This window comes from Zosterops lateralis (assembly GCF_965231275.1).
Source record: "Zosterops lateralis genome assembly, chromosome: Z".
NCBI lineage: Eukaryota > Metazoa > Chordata > Aves > Passeriformes > Zosteropidae > Zosterops > Zosterops lateralis.
In genome coordinates this window covers 4,519,537-4,545,208 of record NC_139800.1, presented here as the reverse complement: position 1 = coordinate 4,545,208, position 25,672 = coordinate 4,519,537, and the positions used below count along the sequence as shown (strand labels likewise).

Sequence of the window (25,672 nt, the reverse complement as noted above, 5' to 3'; positions counted from 1 at the left end):
GCCTCACCCGTGCCCAGGACAGGGGGACAATCCCTGCCCTGCTCCTGCTGCCCACACCATTGCTGCTACAGCCCAGGATGCCATTGGCCTTCTTGGCCACCTGGGCACTGCTGGCTCCTGTTCAGTCACTGTCACCAGCACCCCCAGGGCCTTTTCCTGTGGGCAGCTTTCCAGCCCCTCTGCCCCAGCCTGTGGCACTCCTGGGCTTGTTGTGAGCCAAGGGCAGGACCCAGAATTTGGTCTTGTTGAACCTCATATTATTGGCTTTTGCCCATGAATCCAGCTTGCCCAGGTTCTTCTGCAGAGCTCTTCTACCCTCCAACTGATTGGAGGGAAGCCCTCCTACCGTCCAACTCACTCCCATCTTGGTATCATCTGCAAATTTGATCATGGTAGACTTGGTCTCCTCATCAATAAAAATACTAAACACAACTGGTCCTAACATTGATCCCTGTGGGACACCACTAGAGCACAACTGGATGCAGCACCATTCACCACCACTCTCTGGGCCTGGCTTCCAGCCAGTTCCTAACCCAGCAAAGGGTGCACCTGTCCAGGCTGCAGGCTGCCAGCTTTTCCAGGAGTGTGCTGTGGGATTTGGTGTCAAAGGTGGCACACATAGCACAAGAGGATGCTACAGGCTAGTGCAGACCAGTCACGTCTGTGGAAGATGAGTAGTGACTACAACAGCAGTCAGTGGTCAAAAACTGCTTAATGAAGGACATGGGCAATACTTATGGGTCTAGAGATGCTTTAGAAAGCCAAGGAGTCCTGTTGCAACACTGGGCACAAGCTGGATCTATGGCATGTCACTGTAGCTGTTAATCAGAGACCCCTCAGCATCTCTTTTTTGCCACATCCTGGGAACAATGAAAAGCTAAAATTTCCTCCCATCCACAGAACACTAGAAATCAAAACAGGTCTAGGATGCCACAAGACAGATCCCCCATTTTTGACAGACTGAAAAGATCTGAGGAACCATCATGTTCCCACGGAATCTGAAATACCTCATAAGCTGATTGAATCCATTAAGCTGTGTTGAAGAAAGGAGCTTCCATGTGACATCTAGAAGTAGCAAGTCAAACACCACACACCAGGCTGGCCTGGCCCCTGTTACACCTATGCAAATCCAGAATTTTGCTATGCAGCTGCAAGTAAATGGGATTGAAGCTTGACCTAGTCTCCTTTGCACAATCATTTTAATATATTTTAAGTAGCATCAGTTACTCCACCACAATAGCTTAGAAAACCTTGATGTACATATATGTAGAATTATACTTAGGATATAAGATTTGCAGCACTTGACTGCCCTCCTCTAGACATAATTTCTCTCTATTTCACCATGCTCAGCCCAATTCAAGCCAAGTACAGCACTTCTTATTGCCATTAGAAGCTACAAATAAACCCTTGGACTTGGGAGATAAATAAGGGCCTGCAAAAGAAGACTGCTGTCTGATGATGAAGGAAATCCCACAGGACCTTTCCTTCTCCTGGGTGTGAGCCCCCTTTCATTCTGCTGCCCCAGCCTTTACCTGCCTTCATGCCACCACCACTGACTGCTGCACCTCAGTACAGCAGCAACTACGAATGCAGAAAGCCTGACCTTACAGCATCCCTCAGCAGCAGTAGAGGAATTTTAACATTTATAGAGTAAGAAACTGAACTGAGGGCTCAGCTTCCCCAAATGCTCTGTCCCCTCTAACCAGTGAATGGGCAGTGATGGTCCAAGAAGGGTCTCCTGTGTGGAGACAAGCTGCACACTCTTGCTGAACTGCTACAAGACCTCAGGGTGGGCTGCTTGATGTAACTTCATTTGGCAACATCAGGGACTGTGCACTTACTTTCTTATTCTGCTGAGGAATACAGAAATGAGAACGGCAAGGAGTAGCCATGTCATGGTACATCATGGTGATGTTCTACACCACAAGATAGAAGTATCCTCCCACATTTATTTTCCAATTTCTAAAGAGAGATTGGGGTTTGTCTGGCATTCAAATAATCACTGACCTTCAGAAAAAAACCCCCACATATTAGGTAATCATGACTAAGAGAAAGAGAGAACTTAAAAATACATACATGCACAAAGACAAGAAACATGTCAACACCACTTTATCACTTTTGTATTTTATTGTGGAACTGAGATTGATTCCTTTACATCAAATATCCTCAATGGAAGAGGGGATATTGCACACAAATATCATAAAAGCACTACATATTACTTTCACTGGAAACTAATTTTCTACATTAGATATGACTGGATAGAATAGAAGTGATGCAGGATTATAAGACATAATACCATACACAGCTGCAGACTGACACAAACACCATTCAGAACAAGAGAGAGGAGGTGTGTGAGGTGCTTCTCAGCCAGCCACAAGACTTTCTTTCCATAGTTTGGAAGATAATGGCTGCATGCAAATGCGTGAAAGCATATTTCAGATTTTGTCTTTTACATTGAGATTACAGCCCAGTCTTGAAGAGGTAGCTCCTGCCATCTGGAGCTCTTAGCCTAGTAGAGAGAAACTGCTTTTTAATTTTTTTTTTTTATTTCTATATTTTATGCCATTGTTTTATTTAGTTACTCATCTTTTTTTTTAGATTTTTTTTTGTAAAGTCACAACAAACGAGTTTTTTTCTTTTAAATTTTAAGTAGCAAACATTTTTAAACCAGGCGAATAATATAATTGCATTCTAAGAAATGCTTACCCCTAGCTGATTTTAGTATTTTGTTCAATTATTAAGTGAAAAGATGAAAGCTTTTCTTTCAAGTGTAAACATTATATTTCTTCATATTCTAGTAAATCCAGACCAAGAAAATTACTATTTCTCTCAAAAACATTATTACTGAGCAAGAACCTCTGGCGACAGATGAACAAAGAGAAGCGCATGACAGAAATGTTCCAAATGCACAGCAAGTGCTCTTTGGAGCGCATTTGCTTGTGTTGGGAGGGATTGAAAATTCAATTAACAAATTTATTAAATCTTAGTAAAAGAGTACCAGAACTCTCCTAAAATGCATAAGCTATCATAGACAATTAAAAAAACCCCAACATTCATATACACAGTTATCTCCATTCACCACATTATGTAAAATAAGTAAAAAAAAAAATCAAAAGTGATTTCTATGAAAGATGGGGTGAAAATAGAGGTCAATGAGTCAGGCCCACCTCAGGACTTTGAAAAGGCATGCAAGAGAGGCCCTGTCCAAGTTCAAGAGTGGGATGGGATCCCCAAAGTTAATTCTTCATTTAATTATATGAAGCATTATATTAATAGCATTAAGATCATGATTGGGAATGCTGTTATGGGTAAATACCATCATTGAAATGGAGTGTTCTTTGCACTCAGATATTGAATCTTTACAATTAGAGTAATCAATAACAAACCATGCTCCTAGAAATCTATGCTGATCAACAGCACTCATCGTTAATGTACACAGTACATTTTGATGACTGTTACACTAAGCTAGTTGTGTAGTACTAGGATTAGCACAGGTAGATTAGTTCCACAGGCAGGAAAGTCATTAAGGGCAAGAGGAGCCAATGGAGGAGCTCATCGCAGTGTTGAGTCTAGGTGCCATTTGCCATTTGGAAGGGAGTGGATGGAACAGGCATTACAATACCTCAGAATAGCCAGACCAGGGTTTTAATATTCTTGTAGCAGAAAAAAAAAAAAAAAAAAAAAAAAAAAAAAAAAAAAAAAAAAAAAAAGCAAATGTACATGTTGAGGTTAACTGCAACTGTCTAATTATCGGTATTATTTCAGAAGTAAAACAAATGCTTCAGCCATCATAAACTTGCTTGGGCATATTTAAGGCTTGGTTCCAATTTAATTTACAGTAGGATCAGATGACTGTAACTTCCCTGACAGTAGTGAAATTGTTCCTGATTCACAAGAGTAAGTGGCATCAGTGAGATTAGTCACAAGACCACTGCTGTACTTAAAACAATTTTCTACCAAAGCAGAGATACAAACCATTTCAGGTGTTGCAAGAAAATCAGAAAATCTGTTCCCACACACTCAAAAGGTTTGAATTCTGACCTATACAATAAAGTAGACAAATCAGAAAGAACTGTAGAAATAGTACAACTATTCTGCCAAAAATTTTGCCCATCTCTTTGTAGACTATGTATTACAAAAGCATTTTTAAGTGTATGACATGAGCCCAGCAAACATGCTTGTTTTCACAATACATTTCCATCTGCCTTTTGTGCCATAGTCACTCGGAGTTATTCTTAACTACTTAGAAGGTATAGCAATAAATAAAACTGCATTGCTAGAGAAACCTAAAAGAAAATAGAAGACATTAAAAAGAAAAATCAAAAACTCAACCACTGACAAACAGTAATTCACAGCATTAAATGGGCATGAGAAGCCCACATTTACAAGACCCTAAACCAGTATTATAGAACCCTCATAAAAATTTGGAGTGCAAACATAGACCTATTAAACAAAAATATCCTAACAATGTAATATTGAAATAAATTATAAGTAGAGAAAATAAAATGAGGTCATAGTTCACTACATTGTAAAACTTCATACCAGCCATAATAGTGATCCATACAACCAGCACATAACTCTGTGCTGGAGGCCTTGACACCTTCTTAAATTCAGATTTACAGACCTGTAATGCAACAAGATTTTTTTAATTGGGGTAAAACTTCTGAGACTAAAAAATCCAAACTGTCTTAAAACCACAGAGCAGTGGTGCTGTTCCTCTGCAAGCAGTCTAGAGAAGGAAAGGAAAAGGAAAAGGGAAAGGGACAGGGAAAGGGAAAGGGAAAGGGAAAGGGAAAGAGAAAGGAAAAGGAAAAGGAAAAGGAAAAGGAAAAGGAAAAGGAAAAGGAAAAGGAAAAGGAAAAGGAAAAGGGACTTATTTTAGGTTATTGCTTGTTCTATTCTTTTTCAAGACCTTGTGAGGGTTGAGAACGTAGGTTACAACCTTGTAAGTATTGGGCAATCAACTTCTCAAATCCTGTTTTCTGTCATCATCAACAGAATAATTTTACAATGAGGGTATCCTTCCATACCCCTCTCCCCAAAAAGGTGTTGACAGTTGACTGTTTTCAATAAATTTTACCTCAATATCCATTCTCACTAGAATCTTAAACAACACTACTCATTTATCTTACAAAACTACTAAAAAGAATGCCTTCACCTGAAAAAGTTTTCTTTGCATTTACCTGTAAATGAAAATGTTTGTTACAAATCATGTATTAAAAGTTCACGCAGCACTAAAAAGAAAGGCTTCTGTACATTTGTTCCCAGGTTCACTCTTAAATTAAACAAATAAAATCAAGTAAGACAAAGGAAGGTTGAATACTGTACAGGCTCACAGGTAACCTTTTCCATCATTCTGAATGTTTTCACTAGGTTTTGTAACTCTGATACTGGACACCACTTCAATCTTGCTTCCACAGTACGAAAGGAGCCTTCAAAAAAAAAGCTCATCTTGCCTTGTTGAGCTGTCCAGGTGCATCAATGAAGTGTTCACATAACTAATATTTGTAATTCATAGCACCAAACCATTTGACCAGTCAGATAAGTTCCTAATACCACACATGCACACTCACGCTTCTTTACTGGTGTAACTATGATCCTACACAGATGTTTTATAAATTTGCTGTCTCAGCATTAAAAAATAAGTGCATCAAGTTTCTTTGTACATTCAAGTCACTTTCTAAGGCAAATTGTCTACTGTATGTACTCCCGACTGCTTTGGTATTTTGCTTCAGTTAAATCGACAGTGGACATGGGTGTTCAAGCATGTGGACTGGTCAGTTCTGGCTGGAGTGAGTGGGCTTTCGCTGGAAGCATGCCTTAGACCAACAATTCTGCATGTTGTAAGAAAGGTTTTAGACTTCTGGATGGGCTGCAGACTACATGCATATTTGGCCTACGATTGTTACGGTGTGTCAGTATGCAGAGCTCAAATTAAAGTGGAAAGCTGCTGATGAGTGATTAGGTCATACATCCCTTCCTAGCCATGTTCTCTTTCTTTTTTTTTATTTTTTTTTTTGAGCTAACTTAATTCTTTAAAAAAAGGATCCCCATAGTGATAGCTCATATTGATAAAAATTTAAAACTTTCTTCTTATGAGAGAACATAAGCAGACTGTAGTAAGCGATACATCTATTGCCATGAGACTAATGCAGACCTAATAATTTACTACTTTCTCCTCCTACCCCTCTCTCTCTTTCTCTTTTTTTTGTTTCTTTAGAGGGAAAATGCCTCTACCTGGCAAAAGTCAGTTGGGGGTTGCTAGTGCATGGTTTCAAAATGTTCAGTGGAGATGCAACTGGATCTGTATTTTCGCAGTAATTCGTACTCTACTATGGGAAGACTGTTATTTCCCTTAGCAACCAACAAAGACTGAAAAATATTAGTGACTTGCATCACTGTGACACAGTATAGCATTTGGCAGATATATAGTTCAGCAGTTGAAATAGATGAGTTGACTTTTCAGAAAAGGTGTTTTCAAACTGAAGAATTTCTGGAAACAAAGTTTAATCTTGTGATGCGCGGTCTTCTTCTTCTTCTTCTTACAGTTCAATCTTGCATGCAGGAAAAGACTCATCTTGCATAACAACAGTGCTGCTGCTTGCCAAAACCATGATGTTGAGATCCTGCTGTTTCTCATGGGTCTCCTGGTACCATTCCCTCATCACTTCTGAGTCATGGGTTGGGATTAAAGTCACCTGCAAGACAAAACGAAAGTCCTGTTGAATGGACCACAGAAAAAATTGATAGGAAAAATGTCTTTTCAAGAAGTCCCAGACAAGAGGTATGCTTTCCTTTTGGAAAAAGTGGATTTTTATGCAATAAATACTTGAATAAATTGATAGATAAAAGGAAATCAGCAATCAGCACATAGGTAAGGTAGAATGCAAATAAGTGGTTTATAAAAATAAAATGTTGGTTTTGTAAGGTGCTGAGATGCAGCTTTCAAGAGAAGTATCAGGTTGTAATCTGCACTGGTAACTCTTCAGATGATATACAAATATCTTGTTTACTTATGAATCATGATGAAAAGGCACATTAAATTTCCAAATGCATGTGACTATAAAGTGTGAAACATTTCTTCCCTACTTGAAACTCCAACAATGCCAAACTCAGATCATATATGTGGTGTAGTAAAATTATGAAACAGCCAAATAATCCTATAAGCCAGTTCTCAACTGTTTTAAAAACCTGGAACTGGTCTGAAGGGCCAGAGATGTGGGAGCAGCTGAATGCAGTGCAGCTCTGTGCTTCACACATCATCAATGGTTTCACTGGTGTCCAGCCTGGGGGCCTGCTGGGGTTTAGTATTATTCCTTTTGTTTCTTTCTCTCAGGGAATTTTCTCCCATATATGTTGCTAGGAGACAAATAAAGATCGAGTGCTTTAGAGAGGCAAAAGAAGCTGCCACACCTCAGGGGAGGAATGCAGCTAGTTAGTCTCTCTTTTTACCTGGGGACTCTTTGGGAAGGGCAGAGATACAGGGAGAATTGGTCTGGGGAAAAGGTGTTGGGCACAGGTAGTAACTTTCTCTTTCCTCTCATCATTTGGATGGGAGAGAGGCTGCAGTACACACATTATATTATTGGCTTTTCACAAATGTTAAAATGAATGCTATATGTATAATGCTAGGAAACTTTGCTGTATGAATGTAGTTTCTTCTATTTCTGCTATTAACAAAACTTAGAAATAGTAGTGTGAGATATATATATATATAAGTATATGTATATTTCTTGAGCTATAGCATGATTTGTAGAATGCTTTTTTGTTCATGTAGCTAACACAGAGAACTGTACAGATAATCAGGAAATCCCCCACATTCTCGGATTATCCTATCTGAATGAAGATAATGGTTACAGACCCCAGAACCCCAAAAGCAGAATTTATTGATCCTCTGTTATCAGGGACTGGGACAACAGAATGGAGCCACAAGGAGATTTAATCTGCAGGATGGAGGCACAAGGAGAAATAAAAATGTTGATCTGCAAGATAGAATGAGGGCAGGTTGGAGGGAGGGGGGTGAAACCAAGAGAACATCTAAACTCAAAAGAATGTTTGAATAATGCATGAGGGTTTATGAATATGCAACATGCTGATGCATATAAAGAAATGTTTTCTGAGTTAGCCCTGCGCTCTTGGCTTAATGCCAAGCACCCGGCCATATTTGGCTTTTCTGTCTCCAAATTGTCTTTTTTATTAATTTTTTTAAATTTTACCAAGGAAATGAACCTCGTTTTTTTGCAGGCTGCCCCAGAGCGTTTGTGAAGCAAAACTTCTCCTCCATCCGTTCCCATCTGGGTCCAGCCACCATTACCAGGTGCTCCCCGAGCCCGCCCCACAGCGCCCCCTGCAGCTTTGGGGGAATCATCGCACATGCCCCGCCCCCTGGGAGCCACCAGCGCCCCTGCTGGTCATAAGCGGGACTGCACCAAGGGGAAAGTGCTTAAAGAGCAGGGAAGAGATTGCTCATTGGATTTTCTGGGGTTTTTTACTTTTGTTTGTTGTTGTTCCCATTGTTTGTTTGCCTTGTTATACATACTAATAAAGAACTGTTTTTCCTTTCCGTATATATTCGCCTGAAATCACCTTAATTTCAAAGTTATAATAATTTGGCGGGGGGTGTGTCATATTCTCCATTCCAATGGAGGTTCCTGCCTTCCTTGGCAGACACGTGTCTTTCAAACCAAGACAGGGTCCCATTCTCTGGCAGCCACCATCCACTCCAGAGGTGCTCTAGTTTCTCACAGCTGAGAAAGTTTAGATTTCTGGGTTGAGATAGGAGTGTACAGCCTACCTGCATGTTACTCTCCCACTGCGCCTTGCCCTCCAGCAGGGAATCCAGAACAGCCCTGCTTGGTTCCTCGGCGGCAGCATCATTCCCGCTCACCACATAGTAGGATGACCGCACCCTCTTGAAAAACTCAACATCAACATTCTTGCTATTGCTGTGGTTGGGAATGTACACCAGATCCAAATACACTGGAGGTCCTGGAGGCACTGCTGTAGATTTTGCCACCTTAGTATTCCCAGGTCCTTTGGAAACCAAACAAAAAAAGAATATATCACAGGCTGGTTAAAAACATGCATTTATTAATTACTGTTATAACCTCTGAGGTGAGATGTATCCAATTATGGAATTACCCTCCTACATATAATGACATGTTACAGCTTTGTTGTACCCTAATTATGATTGTAATGGGAGGAAAAACTTGAAAACTGGAACTATGTAATACAATAAAAAATCACTCCCATGTAACAAAAATTTGGCTGAACCTTTTCCAGTAATATATTACTATTATCCAACAATTACTATGTAGGGCTGTGTTTACTGAATTACCATTCAGTAAATGGTGGTATTATTTTCCTGATGAGGAAGTGCAGCTCTCGAAAGTCTAGGGTATAAATGATTATAAAATCTAGTATCACACAGGAAGCTATGAAAATTTAAAGAGTCCTGAAATCTGAGGTACGTAGCAAGACATGATAGCAATTGATATGCTCAGGCTGCCTTACAGATGCATCACGAAGCTACTACATGTGAGCACAAAGAGGGTCAATGAGGAACTTGGAAGGAGAAAGTTGGAAAGAAATTCAGGGAACAGAGTCAAGTATTTGTCCTCCTGCTGCGTCCTTATTTGCATACATAAATTAGCTACTTATTGCAAAAAGTAGGGGGAAGCATTTCTTTGCTGCTGTACATCATATATATAGTACTTGTTCTAAGAAGAAGAGTTTCAGTCCAAATGAAGTGCAAAATGTAAACACATTAAAATATTACACAAAAATGTGCATCTTTTGCTCTAAAATGAATCATGATATAAACTAAAAATCTGGCTTGAGATAGTAATTTAACCCAGATGATCAACATTTATGGTTTTTTAGCTTTCTCAAGTTTATTAAGCTTGGTAAACAATTATCTGAGCAATACAATCAATTTAAGGTCAACCAGTGTAAGGGCAGCAAACTCCCTTACAGCTGTCTATGATCTCCTGGCACCCACCAAAGGGCAAAATGCCAAATGAAGTGATAACTTTTCCTGATTTAGAGAGTTTCTGCTATTGTTTTTGTTACAAAATTTTGTTTCTCATCTTTGATGATAAAAAAAAATCTGAAGTCTTTTTTTAATTGTGCACACCAACTCTGATTAAGATACTTGTTGCTACATTTTTACAATTTTACATCATTACTAATTATTCCAGCACATACCTGAGAAGTGTGCCTAATGACTTTAATGCACAGCTGGAGTGCTGCAGAAATGCACAGCACAAATAACTACATTGCTGCTTTGAAATGCATCTTTTAACTGAGAGATGCAAATGGTGGTCTGAGAAAGAAACAGTGGACTACCAAAAACGGGGAAGCTAAGGTCAGTTGAATGCTGATTTGTTTGTGCCAAATCCTAGAACTGCTCCTTGTAAAGAAGCTTTCAGCAAAACACCAGTCCTCACAGCAGAGAAATCAAAGTATCCCCCAAATAGTCCTTAACAAGGTCTGCAGGAAACTACAGATTAGCACAATACCTCCTTAAGTAATCTAATTCATATTTTATTGCTACTTAGAACATACAGCAGACATTCAAAATTACATTAACTTTCTGTATGTTTAGTCATCACTGACGGCATAAGACCGGATTATCTGATGTACATGCTTAGTTCACTCAAAATGCTTTTACTAATGTTAAATATTTTTAAATGCTGCTTTTAAAACCAATCCAGCGAAGTAGTAAGAACATCCAAAGAGAGACAGTGACTTGGCCTCCCGCAATATTAAATTGTATTAATTTATGTTAAAGAGAATTTATCTACTTACTTCTCACAATGAATAAAGGAGTTCACTTTGCCGCTGATTTTACTTCACCTACAAAAGTGGTACTTTCAATTTTATAAGGTGGTTAACTGTTTAGACAGCTTGTATTAAATTATTTCTATTTTATGTACTCTCTGGGCAAACTGACATCAATTATCTCAGACTACAGAAGTAAAACTAGTGCATTTCATGCATTTAAATGTGGCATTTACATGCTGGATTTACACTTAAAACCTGAACTTTCTTTGAGGATATGCCACAAGCTACACTCTCAGCTGATGTAATGGCAAACTAACTACACTGCAAGAACTAAGAAAATCTTAACACTAGGGCATTCTATTTGTCTTTACCTGTGGTTGCAGTCTTTGCCGACTTGGATGTTGTATTTGCTGCATTCTTGGTATCCTTATCTTTCTCTTCCACTCTGGACTTTACCTCTGGATTAGAGATGTTTTTGGTTGCCTTCTCCACAGATTCCTTCTTTTTTGGAGAAGCCGTTCTGGAGATTTTGTCTAAAGATTCCTTTGTAGCTGGTTTTGGTGAAGCCACTTGTTTCGATTTACCATCGCTTTTCTTAACAGGAGAAGACGACTTGGTCTTCGTACCCTGCTTTTTTGTCTTCGTCTTCTCTTTGAGGTCCTTCTTCAAAGGCTTACCCAAGTTCTGTTCAACTGGCAGAGCCTCTGGATCAACCATGGTGACATCAGGGTGCCTGGGGGAAGGGCTGCGATCCTGCATCGGGACAGGCGGCGGGTCAATGTGTTTGTAGGTAATCGTCTTGTCTGTTGGAATGGTTTCTGACTCATCTTCCGAGTCGATGTTAGCATCTGCAGTGATGGAAGGGCATTCCTCAGTCTCTGGGGGAACATCTGAATCGGTCTGGGATGGGGCAGACTCACTCACAGAGGTGGGAGGGGTTTCATCACACTGCCGCCCTTGCTGCTTTCCCCCGGAAGGAGGCTGAGCTCCCCCGGACTGAGTCAGCGGCTTCTCTTGATCCTGAGACTGTTCTTCACTTGCAAACCACTCGAGAGGATTTGGGTTGATAAACGAAGGTGAAAGCTCAGTTTTGGGATGTTTATACTCGCAAGAGGACACAAGGCATAAGTCAACATCCTGGCGGGATTCTGCTAATGATTTATTTGGAGTAAAATGTGCACTTGCTTCATAAGAATAGCTGGCAGCTTCGGGTGACCTCCCAGGGGTGGTTCTCCCAGTTGTCTCAAATGAGTAATCTGTGGCTTCAGGTGAACTGGAGTCTTTCCCAGTTGTCTCATAAGAGTAACTCATGGCTTCTGATGTCCTGGTGGTCCTCCCAATTGTCTCATAGCAGTAGCCAACAGCTTCTGGTGACTTAGAGCTTTTCCTTGTTGTCTCATAGGAGTAATCCATAGTATCGGGTGATCTGGTGGCTTTCCCAGTTAACTCATAGGAATAATCTGTGGCTTCAGGCGATTTGGTGGTTTTCCCAGCTGTTTCATAGGAATAATCTGTGGTCCCTGGTGAGCTGGTGGTTTTCCCTGTTATCTGGTAAGAATAATCTGTGATCTCAGATGAACCCATATTTTTTGCAATTATCTCATACGAATAGTCTGTGCCCTCGGGTGACCTAGTGGTGCTCCTGGTTATCTCATAGGAATAATCTGTGGTCTCAGGAGACCTAGTAGTTTTTCTGCTTGTCTCATAGGAAAAATCCATGGCTTGAGGTGATCTAGTAGATTTTCCAGCTGCGTCATAGGAATAGCTGATACTGTCTGGTGACCTAGTAGATTTCTCTCTGGCCTCATATGAATAACTAAGTTCTTCTGGTGACCTGCTGCTTTTCTCTGAATCTTCTTTATCTGGGCTGAGTAAAGGTTCTGGACTGTGCTTTGATAGAGGTTCCTGATAACCAAAGGCTTTGACAGAAGACACTCGTTGTGACAACAAAGGTGAGTGACTAGCTGACACTGCTTCTGTCATTGCAGGAGGTGAATCTGGAAAAGTAGGAGAATACAGGGGAGAAGATTCCCTTGGAGTTAATGGAGACAGGTCAGATTTTGGTGACAGCTTTTCTCCTAGGCTCTGGACCTTTTCTGAGGTAAAAGAAGAATGCAGTGACATCTCTCTGGGTGGAACACCACCTGAAAAAGTTTCGTCTGGCAGTGGTGAAGCTACCTGGGAAGGTGTATGAGCTGATGAAGTCGACGATGAAGCTTCGATCTGAGAAACTGAAATAATTTCTGAAATGTCTTTCTCTTGAGAGTAAGATGACTGTTCCACAGGTGAAATCTTCCGTGCAAAAGGAGACTCCTGTATATCTGAAGGGCTGTAATCCACTTCTGTTGGTCCATTTTCAGATATATGGTGTATACTACTGCCTATAGCAGGATATTCTGGAGACTGCCTGCTAAAATCCATGGCTAAAGACTGCTCAGGTGACTCCCGACCATATTCCACTGACATAGCTGACTGCTCAGGAGATCTGTGATCCAGCACTGGTGTTCTTGATTTTGCAGTTTTAGGTGAGAAATCCGGTGGAGAAATTGACATAGGCCTTGGGCACTCTTCTTTAGATGGAGACATTTCTGTTTCCTGAAAAGTTGTTGGTGTTTGTACAACTGACACTGAAAGGGAATCGTCAACTTCAGTAGAGTGGGGAGAACCAACCTCAGCATGCAAAGAAGGAGATACATCATCAGTAGTTGGTTCTGGGAATGAACTAGTGGCAACAGATGCTGTAGAGACAGAAGCTACTCCTTCTATATGGGAATAGGTGTCTTCTGCAACAACCTCATCAACAGGAGTTGCAGACTTGTCAGAGACAGTGCCTTCAGAAATTGACATTTTGGTATCTTCTTTCAAAGAACCAAACTGACTGATATCTACTTGAGTAGGTGAGAGATCTCCTGCTAACTTCCGCTCATCCAAGACCAGTGAAGACTGGGAGCTGCTGGGTTCTGTGTCCTCCATTTTCCTTTCCAGGCTGAAGCCTTCCTTAATTGCCATAAATTCCATGCTTTTTTCATCTTGTTTTTCCTGGAAGAGGCCCACAGAGCTGGCTTCAGAACCTGGGCTCATCTGAACAGGTGATTTGTCTTTTTCAGGTTTCCCTTCAGAAGGACTTCCATAATCTCTGGTGGGAGACTTTAAATCAGCACTCAAAAACGTATCATAAGAGGTCTCTGAACCTATCAGTGGTGGACTCCGCAGAGGTGAGAGAACCTTTTCAATAGGAGATTCTGAATCTGGCACAGGCTCATCCATGGGGCTTATTCTGCACTTTGCAGACTCATCTTTGACTTCACTGAACTCAAAGCTAACGGGAGCTTCTGACTTTTCACTGGTTTCAGAGGGAAGCTGACTGGACTTTTCATCAGTGGGAGACTGATAATAAGGTGTGTGGCCAGCACTACCAGCAGCAGACTGTGAGGGAGATGCTACCTCTAATGTTTTATCTTCAGGGCTTGCACAGTGCTCTTCAGCAACTTCTTGGGGTACATCAGGCAATTTAGCAGCAGGGACAGACTCAGAAGGAACCTTGATCTCATTGGGAGTGAGTGAAAAGTTCACACTGCGTTCACCCAGTGGTGTTTTGGCAACAGGAGATGGAGGGGACAAACTGTCAACTGGGCTCTTTGCTGGACTATGTTTTCCACCATCTTCTTGATAGGGTTCTTTGATTTCTAGTTTGTCAGTGCCTTGGATTTCACTTTCTCTTTGCCGGTACACATCTTGAAATGCAGATTTGCAGAATTTGTCTTCCTCTAATGAAGAAGGTGGTGAGATGGTGGAAGCTGAGGCATTATAATCCTTACCTTCCGTGGCCTCTGTTTTGGATCCTTCAGATACTCCATTAAAAGCATCTGGGAGTGGAGAAAGTTTAGCTCTGCTGAACTCCTGAGAGTACAGTGACGTCTCATACTTAGTAATGTTCACATACTCCTGAGAGGGTGACTCGCTTTCCTCATTGTTGGTTTCATCACTCATGACATCTCGGGGTGTTGACATTTCATCCATTGGAGTGGGTTCACTGGATATTTCAATGGTGGACTGTGTGTAACCTGAAGTAGCAGTGAACTCCTCAGGTTGATCTTCTCTGTTTTCTTCATCAGAAACAGTGGCTTCACTTTCTGAACCACCAGGCAGTGTCTCGTCGTGGATAGAAGAAGCTGGTTCAATCACTGGAGACTGAGACTCTGAGCGTTTAGTTGGTGTAATTATGAGTAAGCCATACTTATCCTCAGCTTCACCAGACTCTGCAGCTTTGTCTACTACAGCCATCACATAGTCTTCCTCGGCTTCTGTTTTTTCAGTTTCCTCCTCATCTCTGATGTCTTCTGCTTTGTCTTCCTCATCTTCTTCAGTCTCTTCAGTTTCTGCCTTTTCTATTGCTTCTTCCCTGTCTTCTTCAGCTCTTTCATCAGATGCCTCATAATCTGCCTTTTCAATATACTTTTCATCTTTAATGTTGGCATCTACTTGAGCCATTACTTTTTCTGCCATTTTTCTTGATTCTTCCATATATGGTTTTGTGGCGTCCAGTCGTGTTTTTTCTATTTCATCTCGTTCTTCAGCTTCTTCTGTCTCTGCCTTTTCTTCATAATCTGCTTCAGATGATTCTTCCAAGCCAGTTCCCTCATCTTCAAACTTTTCATTGTCATCAACCTTGTGTTTCTCCACAGGTTCCAATTCTTCAGGGGTCTGCTCACACTCACCCTCAGCCTCAGTGGTAGTTATGCCTTCATCAGAAGACTCAGCAGGTCCTTCATTATCCAATTTCTCTTTTTGTACTTCAAAGGCGTCTTTTTGTACTGTGCCGGTGAGTTTCAGATCATCCTTTATAAGTGCAACTGGAGATTTTGTTTCTTTAATTGTCTCCACTTCTTCAGCTTTCAACTCCTCAAAATCCTTTGTTAAGTCCTCTGGTGAAGACATAAGGGATCTCTCTGCCTCAAGCTCCTTTCCACCAGCTGTAATTTCTGCAGCTGCCACAGTTGCAGCTCCAACTGCTGCAAGGGCAGCTGGTGCTCCACTGACCTTGAGGTCCTTCTTCACACTTTTAACTTTTGCTTTTTCCTTTGGCTTTCCAGCAGGTACTGCTTCTTTTTTAGCAGGTTCCTCCTTCTTTTGTGGTTTAGGCTTTGCTGCTGGCTTTTTGGCTTCATTTGAAGGAGTAGCTGTCTTCTTTGTTTCTTTAGGAACTTTCTTGATGTCCTTTTTGGCTTCTTTGTCTTCCTTCTTGATTTCCTTCTTATCTTCCTTTTTAACTTCTTTTTTAGCTTCTTTTGTTGAAGCTTCTTTCTTGATTTCCTTCTTAGTTTCCTTTTTCTCTTCCTTTTTCACCTCCTTTTTAACCTCTTTCTTGATCTCTTCTTTTTTTGGTTTTTCCTCTTTTTTGATGGGTGTTTTCTCCTCTCTTTTAGAAACCTCTTTCTTTGGCTTTTCTTTGTCCTCTTTCTTTTCTTCAGGTTTCGCTTTGACTTCCTTTTTCACTGTCTTCTCCTTTGACAGTTTCGGTTTTACATCTGTACCTTGTTTTTCAGCAACTTCAGATTTCGCTGGTTGTTCTTCCTTATTTACTACATCTTTTTCCACCACTGTTGGTTTGGTCTCTACTTTCGCTGGTTTTTCTTTTTTAACTGGAACTTTTTCTTTGCTTTCCAGCTTCTGAGGCTTTTCTGGTACTGGGCTGGGCTTCACAGGCTCTGGTGTTTCTTCTTTAGATTCCTTTCTGACAGGCTTACTTGGTGGTGTCTTGGCAGCAGGCTTCAGACTCTCCTTGCTGTCTGTCCGTTGTTTCAATTTTGTTTGTTTCACAGCTGGACTAGCAATGTTCCCAGTCAGGTCTTTTTGTGTAACCATCGGTTGTTTAAGGAAGTCCAAGTGTTTGAGTTTTTCTAGCCCCTCCAGAATGTTGTACTGGGTGCTGTTTCCAGGAAAGAGAACTCGGATTATTTTTTCTGCAGGATTAGCTGGATGCCACACAATCAGGGATGAGACAGAGGTGAAGTAGGATAATGGAATGTCTAGTTCTTGTCCATTTGGTAGCAGGAATTCGGCTTTGTCTCTGTTAGTACCACTCCACTGCTGCATAAAATATTGCATCTCTTTGCTACTTTTGACAGGATTAAGCACATACATCTCAAGTTTGCCAACTCCCATTTTCTGAAATAAAATGATAGGGTCAATGGTATTTCCTGTATTTCTGAAGAGAGGTTCTGGTTTCATAGACAATTTATTTAAATACTGGAGAGTAAAACAAGCTTCTTCTACACTCCTTTTTACTCTAAAATTAGGATCCAGGTTCTTCAGGTTCTCAGGTACATTAAGGAACACAACTCCTAAATCAGGTGAGATCAGGTTTTTCATCCAGTCACTGTTGGTAGTAGACCCTTGAGACTGTTCCTCTTCTAGTTCAGCTATCTTTCTCTGAAGCATGCTATTGATTCCTGGCAGATTGTCATCTCCAATGTGAGTGAGCAGGATGGAATCCACCCTGTCCAAGTGCCGGATGAGTTTCCAAAAACAGGATTTCCTTTCAGATCCTCCATTGATGAGCATATTGAATCCATTCACTGCAAACAAGGCAGAGTCTCCTCTTCCCCCTGGGAAAATGTAACAGCAGGGCTTGGAGAGCTTCAAGAAACCTCCTGAGGTTGGAGGTTCCAAAATGTCAAAAGGTGATGGCACTTCTACTGATTCTGACAGATATTCTGTGAATTCAGAGAGTCCTTCCATCTCGGGCAGTATGGAAGCTGAGTTGAGTTTAATGTTAATAAAGTCTTGAAGGTTGTGTCTGTCAAGGTTGGAATTTTTCCAGTCCCCTTCTTCAGGGCAGAAGAGAGTTAGGCTGGCTTTGTTGGCAGGGTGTGTGGTGCTCAACAATTCACCAATCTGGAGTTATAAAATAAAACCACAAGAAGATGCACACAAATTCATTATTTAAAATGATAATTAATGTCAACATGTAGTATTTCCTGATCAGATAGACAAAACCTTTTTCATTCAGTTCTCCACTGGTGAGTCCCCATCCTAGATGCTATAGTAACCTGGCATCACAATTAGTTTACTGCCATATTTTTCAAAATACAAAGGTGTTTTTTATTTTTCTTATGTCTGGTCAGCACTACCCAAAGGATAACAGGATACAAGGTTCCCTCTTCCCCCCTCCATACTTTATAGAAAGGTGGTACTAACTATTATACTGAGAGGGTATGAGGGCTGTGGGGATAATGCAGCCTGAGCTGCCACTCTATGACTACCACGAGTTTCCCTGCTGGCCCAGTCCATCCAGAAGAGACAGCCAAGTATCTAAAGGACAAAGTAAAAGCTCTTAACAGGCAGAGAGCAACTGCAGCAGAGGAGGTCAGCATCCTCCCATGGGCAGCTGTCATGATTTCCCCTAGGGGAGCCCTTGCTGACTGCTCCTGGTGATCTTTTCTTTTATTTGCTTGGTGATGACCTCCAGAATGATCTGTTCCATCACCTTTCGAGGGGTAGAAGTGAGGCTGACTGACCAGTAGTTTCCTGCATCCTTTTTCTTGCCCTTTTTGAAGACAGGAGTAACACTGTCAGTAACACTGACTTTTCTGCAGTCATCAGTCATCATCCACCTCTCCTTTTCTCCATGATTTTTCAAAGAGTGCCTTAGCAACATAGCCTTCTATGGGTCATTGAGGGAAGAGCAGTGGATGTTGTCTGCCTCCACTTCAGCAAGGCTTTGGACACCATCTCCCATAACATCCTCAGAAGTAAGCTCAGGAGATGTGGATTATGGGAACAGACAGTGAGGTGGATCAAGGACTGATGGTAGAGCTCAGAGTTGTTATCAGCAGAGGAGAATCCAGTCATGTTCAAACTGCTTATCAACAACCTGAATGAGGGGATGGAATGGACCCTGAGCAAGTTTGCTGTGGCTGATACCCCTGGAGGCTGGGCTGCCATTCAGCATGACCTTGAAAAGCTGGAGAACTGGGTGTAGAGAATGAAGTTCAACAAAGACAAATACAGGGTTCTGCACCTGGGGAGGTGCAACCCCCTGTACCAGTAACAGGCTGGGGGCTGAACTGCTGGGAAGCAGCTCTGCAGAGAACCTGAGAATCTGGGTGGATGACAAGTTGATTATACACCAGCAATGTGGCCCCGTGGGCAAGAAGGTCAGTTGTATCCCTAGGGGATACCATTCCTGAAAAGCCAGCACCATTCCTTCCACCAGGAAGAGTACAGCCAGCAGGCTGAGGGAGATGTTCTCTACTCAGCCTTAGTGAAACCACATCTGGGGTGCTGTGTTCAGTTCTGGTCTGCACAGACCAGGACAGACAAAGAGCTACAGAGGGTCCAGGAGAAGCCACAGAGATGGTGAGGGGGCTGGAACATCTCTCTTAGGAGATGAGAATGTGAGAGCTGGGCCAGTCTAGAGAAGATTAAGAAGGGATCTTGTCAATATATATTAAATATCTCAAAGGCAGGTGTCAAGAAGATGGTGCCAGGCTCTTGACTGCCAGACTCTGGCAGTGGTGGCCAGTGACAGGACAGAGACCAATGGCCATAAGCTAAAAACACAAGTTCCACTTCAAAATGAGGAATAATTTCTTTATGTTGAGGATGGCAGAGCACTGGAACAGGCTGCCCAGATATTCAAAAACCACTTGGACCTGTTCCTGTGTCAACTGCTCTGGGTGACCCTGCTCTGTCAAGGGGTTTGGACTGGATAATCTCCAGACATCTCTTCTAACCCTGATGGTCCTGTGGATCTGTGATTAAGAAACAAATTAATACTTCAGAAATGGAATAGGCTGTAAGTTTTTGGGCTCCTCTCTCCAAAGAAGGCACTGAGGTGCTTGAGCATGTCAAGAGAAAGGCAGCAGAGCTGGTGAAGTGCCTGAAGCACAGGTCTGACAAGGAGGGGCTGAGGTTTTTCAGTCTGGAAAAAAGGAGGCTCAAGGGGATCTTATGGCTCTCTGCAACTGCCTGAAAGGAGGCTGTAGCCAGCTGGGGGCTTGGTCTCTTCTCACAAGTAACAAATGAAAGGATGACAAGAAATGGTCTCAAATTGCACCAGAGGAAGTTCAGATTGAGGGAAAATTTCTTCCCCAAACATGTTGTCAAACACAGAACTAGGCTGCCCAGGGAAGTGGTCGAGTCACCATCCCTGCAGGTGTTTAAGGTGTGTAGATGTGGTGGTGCTTGGGGCACAGTTTGGTGTTGAATTTGGCAATGTTGGACTTGATGACCCTTGAGATCCTTTCCAACCCAAGCAATTCTGTAAATTTGTCTTGTCCAACCTTAACAATTCTATGAAACTGTCATTCTAAGTTTTCTACTTCTGAGATTCCACATTCCAGAGCCAAAGAAAGATCAAGAAAAAATTACATAGGGTTAAAAATGCTCTTGTCACTAGTTTGATTTAAAATTCTTGGACCACAATATTTGAAATCTAGAGTAATTCCATTCACTTTGACAGTATTAGTTAACATTCTAGTACCAAAACCAACTACAGCAATAAAGGCACAGAAAATATGGATTTCCATGCCACATTATGAAGAAGTGTTTTCTATTCCAGAGTTCTGAACTAGGAAACAGTATTTCATAGTCCCACATAAGTAGACAAACATGAAAAAGTATGACATATTTTACCTTATCTCAGTTTCACAGATACTTTCATTTGACTTTTTTAACTGACAATTCAGTTAAACGTGGCTCATTTCTGTTCTATTTGCCCCTTAACAAAGAGACCACCAAACTTCTATAAAGAAGTAATTCAGATGTAAAATGTCAGTGGAAAACATGCCAGCACATCATCATGCAAAATACCATAACCTCTTTTGCAGAGACTCAGTTAGTTGTCAGTTCAAGCTTTAAGAACAGTTTTCATAAGGATGATATAGATAACACTACAGCTGAATAATTGGAAATTCTTGGACCACAAGCTGTATCAACAGAGGAAATGAATGTATAAAAGATTAATGATGTTTGATTGTGTTAGATCTCTTTGGGCCTCTCTGTGTGTAGGTCTTGTTTTTTTCTTCATGTTATGTAACTTATTTTTAGCATTTACCAAACATAGAACTCAAGAAAGATGCAGTGGCTGTTATAAAAAACAAACCAAAACAAACCAGTCCAACCAAGAGATAAATAAAGCCCAAAATAAATATCTTCTACCTTCCTGTATCATTGTTAGTGAGTATCTAAACCATTTGACAGGAGTATAAATAAATCTCATCCATATGTCAGACATGGCTCTGTCTGAACGACAGAAAATGAAAAAACTAAGCAGAAAGAATAAATGGAGAAAAGGCTGAAAGATAAGGACAATAGAAGAACCAGTGCTGTTGTTTACTGCAGAATTAGGAAAAGAGGGGCAGCAGGGATGACAGCTTTGAAATGGATTTAGACTCTCAAGAGTACTCCTCATGATATGTCTTTGATCAGAGTTGAAAACACATTATTAGGAAAAGCCAAATGTAATAAAAAATAATTTCCTCTGAATAAATAAATCCAAATCTGTTGCATACATAAGGAAATAAAACTGGAGTACAGACTGTTTCTCATAAAGAGCTGATTTTCTGTCCAGATTAAAAAAAAATCACATGGTAACATAGTGGGCTAATGATAATACTGTGTCAAGGTTTGGGCTGAGTCCTCTCCAGTTTCTATTATACCATATTTGGATTACTGCTTCATACTTCCAAATTCTGACTTTTTTTGCTCCTTAAAGTTGGCATGCATAATGCAGACAGTGTTAAGCCACTGGAAACCCGGGCTAATGAAAAATTAAACAAAGTTTATTCCAGGCACAGATTTTAACTGTTAGGAATAGCAAGTTCAGTCACACCTCAGCAAAAATATCAATGGATTTGAATTTCAAATGGTGACACTGGGGATAGACAGCATCACAACACAAAGATGAAGCCACTCCTTCTCTTCTCCAAATTCAAAACCATCATGTGAGCAAAGAAATATACCTGTAAATCTGAATGTCTTAAGCCTTGTTGAGGAATGCTTAAGTTTTAAAGGTGTCACAGCTACTGAAGACAAATGGTAAGTTGGCTGCTCAGAGAAAACACAGTTATTACTTCCTACCCTGAATCACAAAGCTGCAAAAAAAAAAGATTCTCCTGTTCCAGCTGTTGTTGCAGAAGCAGGATAATGGGACATTTTACACCTTCCCACACAGGAGAAATTGAAAATCCTGCTTTCAGGCATTGCCTGAAGAGAGTTCTGCATGCTAGAGACAGATTTCTGAATTAGACTTTATACAGGTATTTCCCAAAGTTTATTTGCAAGCACATTTCTTGACCTTACTTCATGTTTGGCCCAGTGAAGTAAAAGTGGGCAGAGGCCAGAAACACTTACTCCCACCCTACATGGTTATGGAATCATAGAGCTGTTTAGGTCGCCAAACACCCTTAAGATCATTGAGTCCAATTGTAAATCTGGCACTGCCAAGTCCACTAGGATCAGGACAGCACAGTAATTCTTTCATCTCATCACCACACAGAAAACTGTGAAGGTTCTGGCTTTTTTTTTTTTTCTTTGCCAAGGTCGGGATTAATACATGGGAAACACAGGTTTCAAGTTCAGACGTGGATGTTTATTTTTTCTTATCTATTTACAGACTCACCAGCCGTGAGCTCTAACTAGCAAGTTAGAGAAACGAGGTGAAATGAAGTACCTCTGACTCTTAAATAAAAGGTTATTTAAGTGCTAATTACCGAATAATGAGGTGATAACACCTATATTATTTATGTTTCTGGCCCAGTAATGACCACCCAAGGCCTGTAATGTGGACATTTTTCACCCAATTACAGAAAAACACTCAAACCCATGAAGAAGAAGGGAGAAGGAGGTGAAGAAGAAGGACTCGGACAACACCCAAAATCCTCCATCTTGACTCACATGTTTTACTATATACTAAAATCTTAACTCTAAGTTTTTCACCCTGTGAGATCACACAATACTATTCAAACTACACACCCACAGCCCTGTGCTATCACTCAATCTTGGGAGCCTGTTCCATGGCTTCAAGTCAAATGTGGTGCTTGCCTGAGGCTCAGCACCTTTTAGCACAGAAAGCCTGAAATTTTCAGCCTCCAGGGTTCCAACAGAAAACCACTAACCACTTTCTCTAGATCTTTTTTTTTTTCCCTGATTTTTTTTTCAATTTTTTTAAAAAATGCTGCACACACAAACTGCAGCATGGCAAGCATGATCTTCCCTTGGTTGTGTGAAAACTTGCAGACACACTGAGACCCTGAGGCTTCAGAGACAACAGGCTGGAAGCCAACCCTTGCTGACAGCCATGCCAGCTGGCTGGTGACCACACTGCCAGCCACAGAGATGAGCCAAATGAGCCTTACTCACAGCCCATGGGGCTGTGAACACCCTCAGCACCCACTACTGCAGCAATCCCACAGCACCTGCAGCTCCTGGCCAAGCCCCATCCTTCCACTTTCCAAGCAATAATTTTGTTTCCTAATGGTAATGGGTAGCATTTGCCCCTAGTTCTGCATGCAGTCATAAAGTAATCATGTGTTGCTAATTAGGCAGAGACATAAGGAACTTGAGTTTGTAATTTCATAGAAAAGTAACTCTGAGAAGTTCCAGTGAACTTTAAGTGCCAGGACTGTCTCAGAGAGAGGGAATGCAGATCCTTCCCCAACCATTTGCTGAACAAAGAGGCTTTGAGGACAGATCATATGGATACAATAAGGTCAAACTAGAGCTCACACAAACTATGCCATTTCAGTGCTGAACTTTCCTATCTCAGTCTACTGACATGCTCCCAATTAACAGTGGAAACTAAATTTGTATGGATGCAGCCATACAGTTTATTTAAATATATACTTTACATGGCAGCCAAATTAAGTATGACAGCTTGTTTACTATGGATTTCTGCCCTATGGGAGCTTTCAGACACAGCATATTAAGGAAGAGAGCAAAGTAACAAGTCATGAAACAAATGGCATTAAATACTGGTATGTTTCATGCTTATCTTTCTTGTATGTAAAACCTACAAGCTTTACAGATTCACTGGCTGTATTTTAGAAACTACCATTAAAAAGTTAAGCAGGTAGATGGTGTAAAAAGTAGTTATTCTAACAGCCACCCTCTGTCTTATTAATGCCACTTGCTAATTAGCAACAGACAAGAACACGGTGTCAAATTCAATTTGATGGCTTTGTATGTGCACCTCAGATGAACAACCTGTGTATTTTAAACACAGCACCATCTCCTTCCATTGTCAAGGGCTCTTTGATTTTCTCTTCCTGAAAGCTGTAATTCAATTTCCCAAATCATTATTTAATTATTTTGTTAGGCAATTTATGTGAAACCTAAAGTGAAATAAATAAATGTTTCTGCAAGAAAGCCTATAATGAAGAGTAAAGACCAGCAGCACCAGGCTGCCTCTGGTAACTCTAACAAGACAGAGAGCCACTTTTAGTCTTCTAGGCATCTCTGCCAGCATGGAAAACACTTTTCTGAACATACCTCCTGATCTGTGAAGATCTCAATAAAGTTCTGGAAGGAGAAGGATCCTGACTGAAGAATGAGTTCTCCTGTGTTTTCAAAGCACTGTCCAGTTAGAACAAGCAGCTTGTGCCTTGCAGCATCTGTGATCATCAAACGCACCTAAAATGAAGAAAAGCACATCAATAGTGGGAGTGACAATGTGTTTCAATACAAGGTTATCTCTCCTAATTTAAAACCAGTCTCTGGAACAAGACTCCCAAGGCATCCTGGAGTTATAGTGCTGTTTACAAAAGACAATGAGAAAGGGGAAAACATGAGAAAAAAACCAAGGGATAAGATACAATTAGAAAGAAGATCTGAAGAATAAACCACATTATGTGGAAAAAACAGAGAGAAGCAGAATAGAATACAACTTGAATGAAGAAATCATTTTTTTAACAACAAACTTATTCATAGTATAGTTCCTGGTGTACTTTTACAGAATTGTATCAGGACAACTTTGGTAAACTATTTAAGAGCAGATGCTTGTTACTTTACTTGACCCTCATAACAGCTACTAAATATTCTTGTTTACCACTCCCAAGGGGGAGATTCACATGCATGTTAAGAGAAAGCCATATATTCTAAATTTAGGAACAAAACTAAACAAAACCTGTATAAGATTCTATATTGTTGAGTCAATGCTTTGTAAATACTTCAGAAATCTTACCCAACACTGAAAAACCAATTCAGTCTATGGTAAGCTATGAATTTCAAATGCACTAATTCCTCTATTAAGGAAGAATTAAATCAAACCAGAACAGTGATCCCAGAACAAGGCTATCCACATATTAAACTAATTGAGCAGATGAGCAGAGTCCATCTGGGACAACTCCACACAATATTGCACCCAAGCTCCATCTCCATGGAGATGACACAATCAACTCAGCTCTCCTAGCAAGATATTGTTTCCAAGGGTTATATTGATTGTTAAGCAATCAATTTTTCTAAATAACTCTTGTGAATGCCAGGAGGCTGAGCCAGGAAGGCTTAACCTGAATCTCTGCTGAACAACTCACGTTTCCACTACAAGTAGAAAACACACACTGGAGAGTATGTGCCTCAAAGAAGATCCCAACTCTACCATGTCTTCACTGTTATTTTATTAAATAAATGACCCTGATATTGAACCGCAGAAAGTTCCTTTAATTAAATGTAGGACTAATGCTGGTCTGCCAGTAATTGCACTAAATAATTATGAATTCTTAAATATCATGTATGAAGTGCATCTATTTTTATTTCAGACAAAAATACAGAAAAGCGCAAACATTTGTCTGATTTGCATTACTCAGATCTTCTCTGTTTTCACTCTATTAAAACCATATCAGAATTGGCTTCCTCTTCTAAGTTTTCCTTTGTTGCTGCCAGCAGT

The 25,672-nt window shown here is 40.7% G+C and overlaps 1 protein-coding gene across 1 annotated transcript in view; it reads right to left on the bottom strand.

Moving 5' to 3' along the window:
• Nucleotides 1–2,527: 2,527 nt before the first annotated feature.
• MAP1B (microtubule associated protein 1B) overlaps nt 2,528–25,672 on the bottom strand; it is a gene marked incomplete at its 5' end in the record, with an annotated part of 71,959 nt that continues 48,814 nt past the window's right edge. The window contains 4 exons of the mRNA XM_083884153.1: nt 2,528–6,698; nt 8,795–9,033; nt 11,157–17,682; nt 24,280–24,420. Coding sequence (XP_083740279.1) covers nt 6,543–6,698; nt 8,795–9,033; nt 11,157–17,682; nt 24,280–24,420 — 7,062 coding nt within the window. The 3' untranslated portion in view covers nt 2,528–6,542. The remainder of the gene's footprint in view (nt 6,699–8,794; nt 9,034–11,156; nt 17,683–24,279; nt 24,421–25,672) is intronic.